The following is an 18,936-nucleotide window of genomic DNA, read 5'->3' as shown; positions in this document are numbered from 1 at the left end:
CTTTCTGATCCGACTGTGGAAAATGAACTTTCAGGTAAGAGACCGAGGGAGGGGAGAACGGTATTAGTCTTGGCGCTCACCATATTTTGATTTTTTTTTTTGGCTTCGTCCCTGTTTCAGGTCTTCTCTCTAATGACACTAAGATGCATAGTGTTTCTCTAGCCCTGTTTACAAAGGGTTGGGTGCCGAGAAAAAGAACATGGAAGTCTAGGAAACATGTCACTTTCCGACATGGACGGTTGCCGTTCAGAATGTCTAACCGGACACGCGCAGTTTACGAGACTGTGAGCAGAAGAAAACTTCTCCAGTTAGTTGATGCGGTCATCGTGAGCGACATAGTGACTGTGAAGAAAGACGGAAGCGGAAACTTCACGACCATCAATGACGCCATTAATGCAGCTCCAAACAACAGTGTATCTACTGATGGGTACTTCTTGATCTACGTCACGGCGGGTGTTTACGAAGAGTATGTTTCCATTGCAAAGAATAAGAAGTACTTGTTCATGCTTGGGGATGGCATCAACCAGACGATTATCACAGGCAACCGGAGCGTTGCCGATGGGTCGACAACCTTCAATTCTGCAACATTTGGTAAGAACTTGATTCCTTCGTGCATGTCTAACTGGATGTCTAAAATGCACAAATTCTGATCATGGATTCAACGTCAATATTGCAGTTGTGGTTGCACAAGGTTTTGTGGCGGCGGGCATAACTTTTCGTAACACCGCCGGAGCGATTAAGAACCAGGCAGTGGCAGTTCGAAACGGGGCTGATCTGTCAACATTTTACAGCTGCAGCTTTGAAGCTTACCAAGACACCCTATACACACATTCTCTCAGGCAATTCTACAGAGAGTGTGATATATACGGCACAGTTGATTTCATTTTCGGTAACGCCGCGGTGGTTTTCCAGAACTGCAACATATATCCCCGTATGCCGATGAGAGGACAATTCATTGCGATCACCGCACAAGGGCGAACCGACCCGAATCAAAACACGGGTACTTCCATTCATAACTGCACCATTAGAGCAGCCGACGATTTGGCGTCAAGTAATACAAGTGTTTCGACATACCTGGGAAGGCCATGGAAGGATTATTCTAGGACTGTTTACATGCAAAGTTTGATGGGTAGTTTGATAAATCCTGCGGGTTGGCATGAATGGAGTGGAAATTTGTCACTCAGCACATTGTATTACGCTGAGTATAATAACACAGGACCTGGATCGGACACGGCAGGTAGAGTGACATGGCCTGGTTATCATGTGATTAACGCCGTTGTGAATGCCACTGTTTTCACGGTGTCTAATTTCTTGCTGGGGGATGACTGGCTGCCTCAGACAGGAGTGCCTTACACCGGTGGCCTGATATGAGACTGAAATCTTTTGTACGGAAAATTCTTGATGTTCGTTTTTGCACTTTCTTGCCGGGCTTTTGGCGTTTCTACACTTTTCAATAAATGACAAAAATTAGCTACAAACTAAACTAATAAAGTGATATGTGTCTTTGTAATATGTGAGAGGCACGGAAATAGATTCTCTCTAATTGATTTCAATTTTGTCCTTCACTTATAAAGTACCGGCTTCCCCCTAGTTGAAATCAAAATTCGAGAAGCATATGCTTTCTTATTAATATTCTTAAAAAAAATACGTGAGAAGCATTTGCTATTAAAAAAATATGTATTTTTCACATAATGTGAGACACACGTTACTTTATTAAACTAGTTTGCAACTAATTTTTGTCCCTCAATTTGGTACAAAGATATCTTTTGACCTGTATTCCATCTGAAATTGCTAAATATATCTAAAATAACAGTTTTAATATGGTCCAAGAAAAATATCTTGCGCTTCGAATGTAAAAGTTCAGTTAAAAAAACTGGTACAAATTTTATGTATGTGGTTTAATTTACCAATCTAGTGTTAATGTTTGTGCATTATCATTTTAAATCATGTCACATGTCTTCAAATTTCATTTTTGGCAGCATATATTTTATTATCTAGTTTCAAACTTGCACCATAATGACGAAAACGGCTCACACTTCGTTGTGAAGCACATGAAAGAGAAACCTCAGCTTTGTGCAAAATAAAAGATTATCCGATGGTGTCTTGGTTGTGAAGCTCATGAAAGGGAATAAATTGTTGCCTGAAGTTAGAACTCGGAATGCCCTTTTAAACGGCCGGGCTAGTGAGAATTAGGCAATTTGATTTAGTTATGCGATTGTTTGATGAGTTTGCAATTTCGGGTATTCGGCCCGATGTTTATATGAATCAGATGTGTATATTAACAACAATTTGATTCATTTATATGGTACTTGTGGGTATCTGAATTTAGCACAGAAAATATTTGAAATTATGCCAGAAAGGAGTGTGGTTTCATGGATCATGCCATAATTGATTCCTATGTTCGGTTAGCCGAGTTTGATACTGCATTGAAACTATTTGGTGAGATGCTGAACATGTTTGAGCCTGATGGGTACACGATGCAGGGTATTATATATTAGTGCTTGTGCTGGTCTGGATTCTGTGTCTTTGGGGATATGAGCTCATGCTTGTTTGTTGAGAAAGTGTCGTGCTGAAATGGTTGATGATGTTTTGGTGAACAATTGCTTGGTGGATGTGTATTGCAAATGTGGGTCATGGGAAATTGCTCAGCAGATCTTTGAGATCTAGGATGCCTAAACGCCATGTAAAATCGTGGAATTCAATGATTTTGGGGGTTTTTTTTAGATGAATCAAAAAACTTTATAAAAGCTCAACAATAATCTACACACACGCCAGTGAAAACTGGCCCAAGTTCACCTCAAATAGGGAAACACCAGGAAAACAATTGCAGAAACAAGCTCAGCTAAACAAATAAACCAGACAACAGCTTATGTAAGTTCCACCGAATAACAAGCATTAAATGCTTTTCAAGACTTTTAAAAGAACCCTTACCAAGAATCCGAGTACGCACTTCCCATTTGATCTGCTTAACAATAGCTTCTTCAGTTTTCGGATTATTGTTATGCATCAAAGCATTCTTCTGTTGCCATAAGTGATAAATACAAGTTCTTAAACAAAGTTTTCCAAGGCTGGCCTTCAATTCCTTTCCTTTCAGGTTAAAGATACTCCAAGTAACAACAATTACCAAATCAGTAGGTAAATCAGAAAAGGAGCAATCAAACATAAGCGTTCTCCAAATCCTCCGACTAAAACTACATTGAAAAATTAGATGTTTTTGGCTCTCATGACAAGCATAACAGAACACACAAAGAGAACTTCCTGCATACCCCCATCTGCAGATTCGGTGTTTAGTAACTAAGGCATCCTTAAAAACTAGCCAAAGGAAGAAGAAGCGTCTAGGAATAAAGCAGAATTGGAGTATTTTGGGGTTAGCCATGCATGGGAAGGCTAAAGCAGAATTGGAGGACAGAGAGGTTTGTGCTGAACAAACTTCAGAAATAAAAGGGAGGTTGGCAATTGTATATTACTTGTATTTCATATGCTGAACGGTGGTGAACAATGCACAGATTTATACTGTGTTTACATGAATAAAATAACTAGACAAATGTTAGTGTCATGAATAAAATAACTAGACAAATGTTAGTGTTTGAGGTGTTCAACACTACAGGATTAAACAAATGTTAGTGGTCTATCATGCAGCAGACATGGGGAAGGTATGGGTTCGGAAGGTATGGGTTCCAACAGTTTGTGTGTCCTCTTGTGTATCTGCTGTGAGCGTAGGACAGAGAAGAGCTGCATCTTCTGGAGGCTTAACACCCCCCGGCAAACTGATGGGGGAACACACCATTAGTTTGGAACGTAGATACCGAAACCTGGCAGCAGGGTGTCCCTTAGTGAAAATGTCAGCAACCTGCTCAATAGTAGAAATATAATGCAGCTGAACATCACGATTTGCAACCTTTTCATGTATGAAATGGAAGTCAATCTCGATGTGCTTGGTGCGAGCATGGTAGACGGGGTTGGAGGCTAAGGCAAGTGCACCAGAATTGTCACACCAGAGGCGCGGAGGAGTAAAAATGGGAACCTGAAGTTCACGTAGCTGCATGCGAATCCAGTACAGCTCAGTGGTAGCAAGTGCCATGGATCGATACTCGGCCTCGGTGCTGGAACGAGCGACGGTGGGCTGCTTTTTAGCAGCCCAAGAGATGAGATTAGACCCAAGGAAAATGCCATAGCCAGTGGTTGAGCGACGATCATCGGGATTGCCGGCCCAATCCGAGTCACAATAAGCATGAAGATCAAGAGAACCCTTACAAAACAATAAACCATGATCAACGGAGCCCTTCAAATAGCGAAGGACTCTTTTGGCAGCAGTCCAATGCACCGTGGTTGGGCGGTGCAAATGTTGACACAGCTGGTTCACAGCGTAAGCAAGGTCAGGGCGGGTAAGGGTGGCATATTGTAAGGCACCCACGACATGGCGAAAGAGTGTAGGATCATCCAGCAGGTCACCATCAAATTGGGACATCTTGGAACCGGCGAGACAGGGGGCAGCATAAGGTTTGGCTTCATCCATGTGAATGCGACGCAGTAGATCAGCATTATATTTAGACTGACGGAGATGAAGACCAGCAGTAGTTCGAACAACTTGAATGCCCAAAAAATAATGGAGAGGCCCAAGGTCCTTCATGGCAAAATCAGATTTGAGATTGGCAACGAGCATGTCAATGGAGGAAGCATGATTGCTGGTGACAATAATGTCATCTACATAGATCAACAAAAAAATGTGAGTAGTACCAGAATGATACATAAATAAGGAGTGATCAACCTGAGAGCCAGTGAAGCCCAACTCCAACAGGGCAGTGGATAAGCGAGTGAACCAAGCGCGGGGTGCCTGCTTAAGCCCGTAGATGGACTTATGGAGACGGCAAACATAGTTCGGATGGGTAGAATCAAGGAACCCTGGAGGTTGTTCCATATAGACCTCCTCATCCAACACACCATGAAGAAATGCATTGGACACGTCAAGCTGCCGAATGTGCCAGTCAAACTGAACAGCAAGAGCTAAAATGATCTGGATGGAGACAGGCTTCACCACAGGACTAAAGGTCTCAAAAAAATCCACACCACTGGTTTGATCAAACCCCTTGGCGACCAACCGAGCCTTATAACGATCGACACTGCCATCTGGTTTCTGTTTCACCTTGAAAACCCACTTATTCCGAACAACCTTTTGATGAAGAGGCCTGGGACAAAGGGTCCAAGTGCAATTGGAAATCAGAGCATCGAATTCATTTTGCATGGCGGATAACCATTCAGGATGTGGGCCAGCTTGCTTATAAGAGGTGGGTTCAAGAGAATGGCGGACAGCCTGCAGCACTTTGAGAGGGTATTTGACAGAGTGGTAAAGAGTGAAATCAGGAAAGGCTTTCGGTTTAGAATGCCCAGTTTGTGAGCGAGTGAGCATTCGTGGGGGGTTGACATGGGAAACAGGGGACAACTGTGTGTAAGGGGGAGAAGACAAAACAGAGTCAGAGAAGGGAGAAGGAGAAGGGGAGCTAGGGGAGGTGGCATGCTCTAGAGAAAGGCTGGCGGAGTGAGGAAGCGGGGAAGAGGGGGCAAGGTCAGACTGTAGTGGGGAAGAAATAGATGGCAGTGAGTCAGGGAGCTGCATGGGCGGATCAGACTGCAAGGGAGCAGAGGACTGTAGGGACAGAGGTTGAGCAACCTGCAGGGAACCGGAAGACAGCACAGGGGCAGCAGGGAATGGCATGGTATGGTTCTGTCGTGGAAGCGATGGAAAAGACGGCAATGTAATGGAGGAGTCATCAACAGGAACCGTGGACTTGCAAGAACCAGATGTGAGGAGCATATCCTTTGCAGGAAACTTCATTTCATCAAACACTACATGGCGAGAGATGTAGACTTTATGAGAGTGGGGGTCAAAGCACCGATAGCCACGTTGATTAAGACAATAACCTAAGAATATGTAGGGCTTGCTGCGGAAGGAGAGCTTGTGCTGTCCATAAGGGCGAAGGAGGGGATAACAAAGGCTTCCAAATACCTTAAGAAAAGAGTAATCAAGGGGTTTTCCAAAGAGCTTGGAAAAGGGAGACTCATTGTGTAAGACTTTAGTAGGTAACCTATTGATGAGGTAGGTGGATATTAAAAAGGATTCAACCCAAAATTTGGTGGGCAAACCAGATTGTGCAAGTAGGGTGAGTCCCATTTCAACAATGTGCCTGTGTTTCCTCTCAGCAATTCCATTTTGCTGAGAGGTGTGTGGACAAGTAAGACGGTGAAAAATCCCATTTTGACCAAGAAATGTTTTAAATTGAGTGGAAGTGTACTCACCACCGTTGTCGGTTTGAAGTTGTTTAATGCTAGTGGAAAACTGTTTTTCGACAAAAAGCTTAAATTTCACAAAGTAAGTAAACACTTCACTTTTAGTAATGAGGGGATACAACCAAGTAAACCTACTAAAGTCATCGACAAAGATTACATAGAACCTACAACCACTCATGGAATGAACTGGAGATGTCCAGACGTCAGAGTGAATAAGCTCTAAGGGAGCACTGGAGACTCTTGCAGAATCAGAAAAAGGGAGTTGTTTGGCTTTTCCAAGTTGACAGGAATCGCAGACTTGGGATTTATTGATGGAACCAGAAACTGGGAGGTGCTGATGACTATGGAGACGCTGAAAAACAGACGTAGAAGGGTGACCCAATCGATGGTGCCAAACCATATCTGTAGTTTTGACCCCAAGGAAAGCAGTAAAGGCCTTCATTTTATTTGCAGAAAGATGATGAAAGTGAAGTGGATATAGCCCATTCTCACTCGGTCCTTGGAGGAGGGTGGTTCCTGTCTTGTTGTCCTTAACACAAAAATAAGAATCAGTTAGTATAAAGAAGCATTTGTTGTCACGACAGAATTTGTTGATGGATACAAGGTTAGCCGAGGCTTTAGGACAATGAACAATGTCTTTAAGATGAAATGTAGAGTCATGTGAAGAATCAGATGAAACAAAGGAGGAACCAATGCTAGTGATAACCAAACCTGCACCGTTGCCAACACCAACAGTGTCTCTACCATCAAAGGGTTGAGGATCAGCAATGTTTTCATGAGAAGCAGTTACATGTGTGTTAGCACCACTGTCGGCGAGCCATTCTTGAGTGTCATATGCTGCATTTGTTTGGGCTACCATCGCAGACAATTGGGGAGGTGGAAGTCGGCCTTGATAAGAGTAGTCCATGCGGTGATAGCAATCAAGGGCTCGATGATTAATTTTTCCACAGATCTGGCATGGAGAGCGTGGAGGTAATCCTGGTGAGTCACTTGACAGAGGCCTTGCTGCGTTGGTAGTGGGATAGTTGCGTAGTCCTGAAGATGGTCCATTTCGGTAGCCTGAGGAACGAGTCGGACCCCTTGTTGGATAAGAGGACTTGCTATAATGAGGATTTGGTGATCTGGTGAGGCCTTGGGAATGAGAAGGAAGTCTGGTAGGCTGCTGTTTATAATTAGAGGCATCAGGTTTGTTGGAATAAAGAGCAAAGGCAGGGGCCTCATGGGGAACAGTTTGATGGTTTTGACTGTCTATGAGTATTTCATGGCTTAACAATTCTGATTGGAAATCAGTAAATGACATTTCACAGCTTCGGTTAGCCAAGGAAAAGGCAGCAATAAACGAGTGATAGATAGGATTCAAACCACTTATGATGAAGGAAATAAGATCATCATCGTCAACAGGTTTTCCCACTGCTGCAAGTTGATCAGCCCATGTTTTTGCTTGGTTCAGGTACTCCGTGCATGTTTTGCTGCCTTGTTGGAGCGCTTGAAGTTGGCGCTTTAGGTGGGAAATGCGGGATCGTGACTGATCTGCATATCGTCCGGCTAGATATGTCCATGCGGATCTAGATGTATTTAGGCCATACATTGAGGACAAGATGGTAGGTGACAGAGAACAGAGGATCCAACTCAAAACAAGTTGGTCCTTTTTTTGCCATACCACATAAGCTGGGTTGACACCATTCGGATCAGAAGAATTATGTAGGAACTTTGGAGGACAAGACTCAGAACCATCCACAATCCCCAGAACTTCATGAGTCCTGAGGATGGGCATAAACTGTGCTACCCAGCCTAAATAGTTCGGTCCATCAAGTTTGATACCAACAACTTGTGGAGCACTGGGCAGTGTGGAAGTGAACAGAGGTGCATCAACTGATGCACTAGAAGATGGTATTTTAGAGGAAGAACCAGAATCAGCCATTTGAAGAGCGTTAGCTGTATTGTGCTATGATACCATGAACAAACTTCAGAAATAAAAGGGAGGTTGGCAATTGTATATTACTTGTATTTCATATGCTGAACGGTGGTGAACAATGCACAGATTTATACTGTGTTTACATGAATAAAATAACTAGACAAATGTTAGTGTCATGAATAAAATAACTAGACAAATGTTAGTGTTTGAGGTGTTCAACACTACAGGATTAAACAAATGTTAGTGGTCTATCATGCAGCAGACATGGGGAAGGTATGGGTTCCAACAGTTTGTGTGTCCTCTTGTGTATCTGCTGTGAGCGTAGGACAGAGAAGAGCTGCATCTTCTGGAGGCTTAACATGTGCCTAATTCCATCACATTTGTTGGTGTTTTGGGCGCATAACCACAGAACCCCAATTATAGCACTATGGATGCCTTGTAGATCTTATTGCTCGTGCGGGGCTTTTCATTGATGAAGCTCTGAAGTTGGTGTCAGATATGCCCACTAAGCCTGATGTTGTAATTTGGATTTTGGAGGAGTCTTCTTGATGCTTGCTGCAAGAAGAATGCAGGTGTAGAGCTTAGTGAAGAAATGGCCTCACAAATCCTTGAGTCAGAAGGAGATGATAGCAGTGGTGTTTATGTGCTTTTGTCCAGTGGGATGTCATCACGTTGGTTTGATTAGGAAATTGAGAAAAAAATGACAGTTTGAAAAATTTATGTTAGAAAAATGACTGTCGATAAATATGACCGTTCCAAAAAAAAAAGAAAAAGAAAAGGACAATAAAAAAAATAAGATAATTAAAAAAGTAATAAAAAAGAATAAAAAAAGTATATATAGATAATATAGAGTTTTTTTTTTTAAAATGTAGATAATATAGAATTAAAAATAGATAATCGGGTGTATGGTGCCTTTTAAAACTCATTAGCTAAACTAGATAAAGTGGGTTTTGATTAGCTATTTTAGATTTGAGATATACATAAGCTTTTGGGAGTGCTCTAATCTGTGATCTTTCATCACTTTGAAAAACGGTACCCCAACTTTAAAAAGTGTCAATTTGGGGTATCCATCTTTCCATTTTTTTTTTTTTTTCAATTTCAACCCTCCGTTAAAATTTTTCATTAAATTATATTGAAATTTTCAAAATACTCTTGTGTTTATTTTTAAAAAAAATTATAAAAATTTTCAAAGATTTAGGCATGGGTATTTTTGCAAATTCCGTTAAATTCTTATCAACATCTAAATCGTAACAAAAATTTTTCTTTTTTTTTTAAAAAAAAAAAAAAAATTGGGAATTTTGATAAAATTTAACGAAAAATTTTAAGGGATGGTTGAAATTGAAAAAAATAAAAAATAAAAAATAAAAAATGGATACTTTAAATTGACATTTTTTAAAATTTAGATACTTTTTTTAAAAGTAATAAAGATTAGAAATTACAAGTGAAGTTATCTCTTAAATATTTTAACAAGAAAAAAGTGAGAGAATTTATAATCCATGATATCCCTCTCTCAAGCAATAGGAAATAAATCACTCTCATTTTTTTCTTTTCTTTTTTTTCTTTTTTCATCCTATTTCAACTTTACTTTTTGGCCAAGCAGGTAGAAAATTTCAAAAAACATATATGTGGATCGGCATATCATCTAATTTATGTAGAATGGATACTTTGGACTTTTTCTTGTTCCTTTGTTTCTTTTACATGCAAAACCATGAGAAATAAAAAATACACTCTAGTTACTTTAATAGATAATAAAATATTGTTTTTATAGGAGTAATAGTTGAAGCTTACAATCAATGTAATTATGTAACGTACTTATACAAAAAAAAAAATGTAATTATGTAACAAAAAATTACATACAATACAGTTTTTCAATTTTGAATCATATCTCAATAAATAGTTTATCAAAGTCACAGGTTACTTTATGCTTCATTTATTTCGGTGTAAAATATTTTTTGTCATAAAATATTTTTTGCTTAAAGCATTTTTCAGGAAAATATTTTCCACATAAAATATTCTTTGGCGTTTGGCGCGTACGGAAAATCACAGATATTTTTTATATTTTTTTTCAAACTCATAAAAATCAATTTTTATTCACAACATAAAAATATTAATATTCAATAATTGCTTGGTAGTAGTCCGATGGTGGTTCAAAGGTATCTCGGTGGTGGTCCAGGGATGGCTCGGTGGTGGTCCAGGGTGGCTTAACTGTGGTTTGGGTGTGGCTTGGCAGTGGTCCAGAAGGGCTCGATGGTGGTCAAAGGGTAGCTCGATGATGGTCCGAGGTGGCTCGATGGTGGTCTTGGGGTGGCTTAGTGATGGTTTGAGGGTGGCTCGATGATGGTCCAGGGTGGCTCAATGATGGTCCAGGGTAGCTCGATGGTGGTTCAGGGATGGCTCAGTGACGACGGTGGTGGTACGAGTGGCTCTGTGATGGTCTAGGGTGGCTCGTCGGTGATTTGGGGATGGCTCGATGGTGGTTCGGTGGTGGTCTGGGGGTGGCTTGGTGATGTCCATGGTGGCTCGGTAATGATCCGGAGGTAGTTCGACGATGGTTCAACAGTAGCCTAGGGATGGTCCAAGGTGGCTCGGTGGTGGTTTAGCGGTGGTCTTGTGACTGCTCGATGATGGTCCAGGATGGCTCAGTAGTAGTCTAGCGATGGTCCAACGGTAGTCCAAGGGTGGCTTGATAATGGTCTAGGGTGGTTTAGTGGTGACCTAGCAGTGGCTCGGGTCTGTCTTAGTGAATTGATGGTGGTCAAACGATGATACAACGGTTTGAGAAGGAGAAACTCAAATTCAACGAATATGATTTACATTATTTTAAAATGTAAATCATTTTTCGAAACTAAAGAAACTTTTTTGGTCAAACCGAAAATATTTTCGATTTGACTATTATTTTCGGTCACACCATGCTGAAAATTACGAAAAAAATATTTTTTAGAAAACATTTACGCCGAAACAAACGGAGCATAAAGTAAACCATGACTTTGGAAACTAGTTATTGAGATATGATTCAAAATTGAAAAAACTTTATTGTATGTAATTTTTTGTTACATTGATTGTAAATAACTCTAACTATTAGTCCTATGAAAAAAATATTTTATTATCTATTAAAGTAACTAGCGTGTATTTATTTATTTCTCATGGTTTTGTATTTAAAAATAAAATAAAAAAAGTCCAAAGATATCCATTCTAGAACTGCATAAATTAGATGATATGTCGATCCACATCTATGTTTTTTGAAATTTTCTACTTGCTTGGCCAAAAAGTAAAGTTGAAAAATGATAATAAAAAATAAATAAAAATAAAAAAGAAGAAAAAGAAAAAGAGAGAGATTTATTTCACATTGCCCGAGAGAGGGATAGCATGGATTATAAATTTTCTCACTTTTTCTTTGTTAAAATGTACTGATTTTCTTACTTAAAAGCTATAAAATATGGATATTGATGAACTTAAGAGGTGAATGAATGGAAATGATGGACTATTTATTGAAATTGATACAACTGAAATGAATACAAGTATGGCTGATTCGAGCTCAACCAAAAAGTTTCAAGAGTCTCAGTTGCAAAACATGCCTATGATCTCCGATACCCCATCCAATAACTTGGATGGTTTCTTATACCCAACTATTTGCTAACAGCCTAACAGCAAAGCTCAACCACTGACAAATAAGCCCAACTACTAAGAGTACTCCCATCAGTTTTCCAATCATTTTCTCTATATTTAAGGAATAAAACTACTTTTTGCTTCCATATAAAAAAAATCCTACAATAGATTCCCTTAATTTTTCCTATATCAATTAAATACTCTTTTCTTATCTTATTTTATTATTTTTTCTCTTTCTTATTTTTTTTCTTTTTTCTTTTTTCTTTTTTTCTCTCTTCCTCTCTCTTCCGGTTCTCCGGCAAAGTGCGAACTCTGTCCAATATTTTTATTCTCCGGTGAGACTCTCGTCGGAATTTCTCTACAATTTTCTCTTTCGCTTATCACAATGGCTCTCACTTTGATTCTCATATTGCGTATTCTCTGATTTTACGGTCTGTTTGGTAGCTGAGTAAATAACCAAAACGATTGGTGTAGAGCTCTGGAATCTTCTTTTTCTTTTCCTGCTTCTTGCGTACCATCTAGCATTAGTTTTCTTTGCAAATGTGAAATTAAAAGAAATTATTAGCAACAAAATTGAGTTTGTGTATTATTTTTATACTTAATTGTGATTCTTGGATTTTTATTTTGTTTTGCTTTCGTCCTTTTCTCAGCAATCGAAAACAGAGACTTCGATTTTTGTTTATGATTGCCTATCTTTTTGAATCTTAAGTGGGTTGAGGCTTTGTTTATTTGTCCGAATTATTAGTGAAATTGATTTTATTGGTGATTTGCTTGACATATCTGGACGGAGCAAGGAAGAAGGAGAGAGGAGAGAGTAGAGAGGAGGGAGGAGATGTGTTTTTGTTATTAAAATAATCTGTTGGGAAGCACTGTAGCTTCCCAACAAAAAAATGTAAATTTATGGTGTCTATTGGAGATCAATTTTTGGTATTTTTTATGAGATTTTTCCTAAATATAGGGAAGGGAACCATTTTAGAGAGTCTGATGAGAGTGCTCTAAGTACTAACAACCCAATAACAGGCCTTGTTTTAATATTGTGCACACATGAATACTTCTCCTCAACACCGCATTTCATCTCTTCTTTATTGACTGCCACGTTGTCTCTTCACTTCAATGTTACGCTTCCCCTTTCTGAACACACTACTCGAAGCATTTGATTACACACTTCACCAAGAGTCTTGTTGTGTCTCACATGTCAAAACCCTATATGCAATGTCTCTTTCTCTACCTTTCTTTCAGAGCTTCCTTATAAAAGCTCTCCCTTACAATGCCCACCCCTTCAGAGCACTTTGCCTACAAGGTTGGCATTTTTGCTCCTCAAAACCTAGAAATCTTCCCAAGTTGCATTAGTGACATCCGTGCTCTTCCAATGTATCAAAGCTTCTAGAACTGCCTAATTATGGAGTTTTCGAACCCGTCGTTGTAGGATCTGCTCTGGTTCAGGTTGTATTTTGCCATGGTTATCCACCGGTAGTAAAGTGGGTAAGGGAATCGTCCGTTGACCCAGTTTCCGTCTGAGACAAGAAACATGGAAAAAAAATGTATACGGGATTCTGGGGGTAGATCAAGGCAGTATGCAACCTTACCAATCTTTTTGGTCACTTGGAATGGTCCATAGAAACGAGGCGATAGCTTTAAACACTTTCGCAAAGCCAGAGTTTTCTGTCGATATGGATGTAATCTCAGGTAAACCCAATCTCTTTTGGCAAAACTTCTCTTTGTATGGTGTTTATCATACTAACTCTTTTGCCTTTATTGTGCAGCCATAAGATTATGCTTGAGCAGAGAGATAATCTGTTCCCGAGATCTGAGATTTTCATCCACTGCTTGATTCATAGTGGTGCCTAGTATATATTCCACCAATTTTGGTGGAGGGTAGCCATATAATACTTCGAAAGAGATTAGTTTATTAGAAGCATGAAAATTAGTGTTATACCAAAATTTTGTCATAACTAACCATGTAGACCATGATTTAGGTTGTTCACTTGCATAGCATCTGAGATAGTGTTTGAGGCATTTGTTAATAATCTCAGTTTGACCATCCGTCTGTGGGTGGTAAGCTGAACTCATTACTAAACAAGTGCCTTGTAATTTGAAAAGTTTTTGCTAAAAAGAACTCGTGAAAATAGCATCTCTATCACTGATTATAGATATTGACATGCCATGTAACTTGAAAACATTATTCATGAAAACATTTGCTATTTTTGTTGCTATGAATGGATGTGCTATAGACACAAAATAAGCATACTTACTAAGTCTATCCACCACCACGATAATCACATTAGCACCCGGAGATAATGGCAAACCTTCAATAAAATCCATGGATATTTCAGCCCACACCCTATGAAGAATAGGCAAGGGTTGTAAAAATCCAGCTGGGAAAAGGGTTTCATGTTTCTGTCTCTGACACATATCACAACTTCTGATGTAGTGTTTGAGATCTGTCCTCATGCCTAGCCGGTAAAAACCTTGTTTAGCTCGATGGAGGGTCTTTTGATATCCGGAGTGCCCTGCTGTAGGACTATTATGAACCAAATGCAAAATCTTTGTTTTAAGAGCCTCCACATCCCCCACCATAATACGCCCTTTGTATAGCAGTAATCCACTTCTCATGCTATATTTAGAAGTACTAGTTGCATCCCCCAATACCTCTGACGTGCAACGTTGTTTGGCTGGATCTAACTCATAATTACTTTTAATGTCTTCCAATCAAGTAGAATTAGGAAATGTAATGAGTAACAAAGTGCCATCATTAGGACTATCTGCTTGGACTTCTTCAAACTTTTGGGATAAGACATTAGCAACCTTATTGTCTTTTCCTTTCTTGTACTCAATTATGAAATCATAACCTAAGAGTTTAGTTATCCATTTTTGTTTAGTAGGACTACCCATTTTTGTTCGAGCAAAAACTTCAAGCTTTGATGATCAATCTTTACTTTAAAAGTTTGACCCAATAAGTAAGGCCACCATTTCTTCATAGCACACACTAAAGCAAATAATTCTTTTTCGTAAGTAGAAAGATATAGAGCCTTACCCTTCAAGACTTTACTGAAAAATGCTACTGGTCACTATTCTTGCATCAAAACAGCTCCCACACCTGCTCTAGATGCATCACATTCAATAATGAATGGCTTATCAAAGTTAGGAAGAATCAAAACCGAATGTGTAGTCACTACTTTTTTAAGCTCCTAAAAAGCAACAGCAGTTGTTTCATCCTCAAGGAATGAATCATTTTTTAGTAAGGAAGTTAAAGCTGCAGCAATTAAGCCATAATCTTTAATGAACTTCCTATAATATCCTGTAAGACCTAAGAATCCCCTTAAGGACTTCAAGGACTTATGAATAAGCCACTGCAACATACTTTTAGTCTTGAGGGGATCTGCCTGAACTCCTTTAGTTGAGATGATATGATCCAAATACTCAATCTCGGCACACCCAAATCTACACTTTACTTCCTTAGCATAGAGTTGCTGATTTTGTAGAATTTCCAAAACCAACCTTAGATGCTGTAAATGGACCTTCTTATCTTTGCTGTACACAAGAAAAAAAAAAAAAAAAAAAAAAAAAAAAAAAAAAAACCTACAAACCTCTTCAAATAACGCTTAAACACATGGTTCATTAAACCCTGAAAAGTTGAGGGTGCATTTGTTAAACCAAAAGACATTACAAGAAATTCGTACTGCCCTTCATGGGTTCTAAATGCTGTTTTGTGCACATCTTTAGGCTTAACCCGAATCTGGTGTCCCTTCTTCCTCCCCTCAACCATTTGCATAGAAGAAATCCCTTATACTAGAAAGTTGGACTTTTGACTGGTATCTCCTTCTAACTTTGAGTGTACTGTGGGATTAATCTTATTTGACTGCCAAATCCTTGATTGTGAACTATTTGTTGTAGAGTAAGCATTGAATTTAAAGGACCTTCTTGAACTTAGCACAAATTTCTCTTAGATCTTAGCCAACCCAAAAGCAACATTCAAATTTTGTAGATTCAACAATCGTAGAGAACACCTGATTTCATATTTCAAGCCACTCAAGAAGCAGCTCAACTTATACTTCTCAAATAATCCCCCGAGTCTGTTGGATAAAACTTTGAATTGAGTTTTGTACAAAGTCACAGTAGAAGTTTGCCTCAACCTTGTCAAAGCTTCCATTGGATCATCAAAGCTGAGCCAAAATGTAAAAGTAAGGCTTTGGCGAAAGCCTCCTAGTGGGTGAAATAACCATACTCTTCAGAATCTTGAAATCGAATCAAAGCTTCTCCCTCCATAGGGAAAGCAGCCATCCTCAATCTCTGGCATGTTACAGTTTGGTAATGATCAAAGAATTGATCCACCTTGTAAATCCAACCAGTAGGATTATCCCCATCAAACCTGGAAAAATAAAATCTTGCAGTTCTGGTATTTACATTTTTATCTCTCCCCATTCCTGCTCCTCCTACCTTCTACCATATCTTCTCTCTTCTGGTTGAATATGTTGTTCAATCATGGCCCATGGCTAATCATTATCTTCATATCTTCTTGCATTCCTTCTCTCTTTTTCATAATTGTCATTTTCTTCAAAAGTTTTGGCTCATCTTCTCTCCTCTGTACACACTTCTTCCTTAAATTCCTCTGTATTTCGCCCTAAATTCATACATTTTTCAATTCGCTCTAATGTTAACAAAGTTTTGTTTTGTGTAGCCACCAACGTCTTGATTGATTTAGCAAGCTGATTCATTTGATGCTGAAATTGTTCCCCTTGCTATTTCGTTGTTTCTTCACACTGCCTTACAGAATCTGTAAGATGAGCCATTCGAGTTCCTTTCGCCATTGCAAGATTGATGCTTTGATACCAATTGTAATAATTTTTCTTACTTATAAGCTGTAAAAGATGGATATTGATCAACTTGAAGTGAATGATGGATTGTTTATTGAAATGGATGTAACTTAAATGAATACAAATACGGCTGATTCGAGTTCAGTCAAAAAGCTCAAAGCGTCTCAGTTACAAAATAGGCCTATGATATTTGATATCCCATCCAATAACTTGGATGGTTTCTTATACCAACTAATCTGCTAACAGCCTAACAGAAAAGCCCAACCACTAACAAATAAGCCCAACTGCTAACAACCTAATAACAAGCCTTATTCTAATTATTCTAATATTGCGCACACGTGAATACTTCTCCTCAACGTTATGTTTTATCTCTTCTTTATTGACTACCATGTTGTCTCTTCACTTCAATGTTATGCTTCCCCATTCTGAACATATTGCTCGAAGCCTCTGATTACACACTTCACCAAGAGTCTTGCTCTTTCCCACATTTCAAAACCCCATGTGCAACGTCTCTTTCTCTACATTTCTTGTAGAGCTTTCTTCCAAACGCTCTTCCTTACATAAAACACTTAAAATTATTGTACATGCTTGGAAATAAATTAAAAAAAAAAAGAAGAAGAAGAAGAAGAAGAGAGAGCTAAAGAGTTTGAAATTACACCTAATATTAAAATATAAATTACTTGATTAAATTACTATTTTTTTTCTAATAAAAAGTTTGAATCCACACTTATGAAAGAGTATTAAAATATTAATTAAATAATTAAATTCACAATTTCTTACCCATTTAAACTTTTAAAATAATCAGTATTTTAATCACCAAAAGCCACCTTTCCAAGTAATTGGACAAAAATCCTCTTTTATTATTTTTATTTCTATTTTTAAATACAAAATTACAATTTTCAAATTCTTACCCTGATTTTGTTTTTGAAACCTGAGCTACCTTATTCTCCTGAAGACACCTTCACTGCTACCCCTGGTTGCTGAGGAGTAGGTAGTGAAATCCACTACCTCCTCCTTCCCCCTCCCTTTCTCGCCTCTTTTGAGGCTTAACCAGCCTCCTTGAAGGTCCTATCCATCGCCTCTGGCGATTTGTCTTGGTTCAAAATATCCTCTGGCTTCTCCTCCACCGTGGATGGTCCGATTGCAGCCTCCACATGCCGTCCTCAGCCTCGGATTCGCCCTCTTCTTAGAGTTCTTAGATTTGATTTTTTCAAAATCAGATCTATCCACTTCAAGAAGCTTCACCACCACACGCGCTAGGCCACCGTGATCTGGGCTTCCTCCACTCTGCTCTGTCGCTTCCCCATCCAGCCACCATGCACCAGAGCGTGTCCCCTACGCTCCTGCGAGTAGATCTTACTCGCGGGTGCTAGGGGTGGGTATCGGGTAAGTCGGTGTCAGAAACCCCTTCACTGACTTCCGACCAAAATAGTAGGGTAAAGTCAGGGAATTACCCAACTTTATTTCGAGAAGGATTTTTTTTTCTGAAATTTTCGGATGATTCGAAATCATCGCAAAAATCGAAAATTGACGGTCAGATAAATCGGTAATTCAACCATTCATTCAACAAGCTTACAGCCTAAAATTCCAACAAAGTAAACAAACCCAATAACCAAAACTCTCAAAACAATAACCGTACAGTTTGATTATGATTCAAACCCACAAATCACAATATATATAAATGATAAATCAAAGAAAAAGGAGGAGAAAAGGAGTGGGAATGGTTTAACCGAGGCTTGATTCAGTATTTCAGTTAAAGATGAGAGACGAGAGTGAGAGACAGAGAGATGTTATCGATCCTCGTCGGCCACTGCATCATTTGAGGAGAGAGAGAGAAAGAGAAAGATAGGCGGCTCCGCGGCTGGGCGTCATGGCGTGGGGCGGGGAGGAAGTGATCCTAGGCTAGGGTTCGGGGACGGCGCCGTGCGTGAGGGAGTGAAGTTTGAATAAGTGTATGAAGTGAAGTAGGGCTAAGGGTTTGGAGAAAAGTATGCATATATATGTTTTCTTAAACGGCGTTGTTTGGCTCCTAATCAAATTGACACATTTTTTATTTTGTCGGGTTGGGTCGGTTATCGACGGAAACCGAATTCCACCTATTACCGACCCGACTTAAATTTCAGAATTTAATTTATTTTGATTTTTGAATTTAAAATTATTCGGTGAGTGGTAGGCAGTCGAAATCGGTTTGGTGACGGTTGGTGGGTTTTCAATTGTCGGTAATCGGATAATTTGCCCACCCCTAGTGGGTGCGTGTCCCACACGCGTCAATGCGTGGACAATGCAGAGCCGCACGTGATGGCTTCCTCTGCCTTC

The 18,936-nt window shown here is 39.3% G+C and overlaps 1 protein-coding gene across 1 annotated transcript; it reads left to right on the top strand.

The window, feature by feature from the left end:
* Positions 1 to 1,529, top strand: LOC133882843 (probable pectinesterase/pectinesterase inhibitor 20). Its single transcript, XM_062322063.1, has 3 exons — positions 1 to 34; positions 121 to 591; positions 677 to 1,529. The coding sequence occupies exons 2-3, from the start codon at positions 144 to 146 to the stop codon at positions 1,369 to 1,371; spliced, it is 1,143 nt and encodes a 380-aa protein (XP_062178047.1). The 5' UTR covers positions 1 to 34; positions 121 to 143; the 3' UTR covers positions 1,372 to 1,529.
* Positions 1,530 to 18,936: the final 17,407 nt, after the last annotated feature.

Source organism: Alnus glutinosa, chromosome 11 (genome assembly GCF_958979055.1).
Source record: "Alnus glutinosa chromosome 11, dhAlnGlut1.1, whole genome shotgun sequence".
Taxonomy (NCBI): Eukaryota; Viridiplantae; Streptophyta; class Magnoliopsida; order Fagales; family Betulaceae; genus Alnus; species Alnus glutinosa.
Note: the sequence above shows the minus strand (reverse complement) of the source record. Positions and strands in the feature narration are given on the sequence as shown.

Coding starts and splice junctions, on each gene's coding strand:
- LOC133882843 (XM_062322063.1), top strand. CDS start 144: ATGCATAGTGTTTCTCTAGCCCTGTTTACAAAGGGTTGGGTGCCGAGA. Junction 592..676: donor CTTCAATTCTGCAACATTTG/GTAAGAACTTGA, acceptor TCAATATTGCAG/TTGTGGTTGCACAAGGTTTT.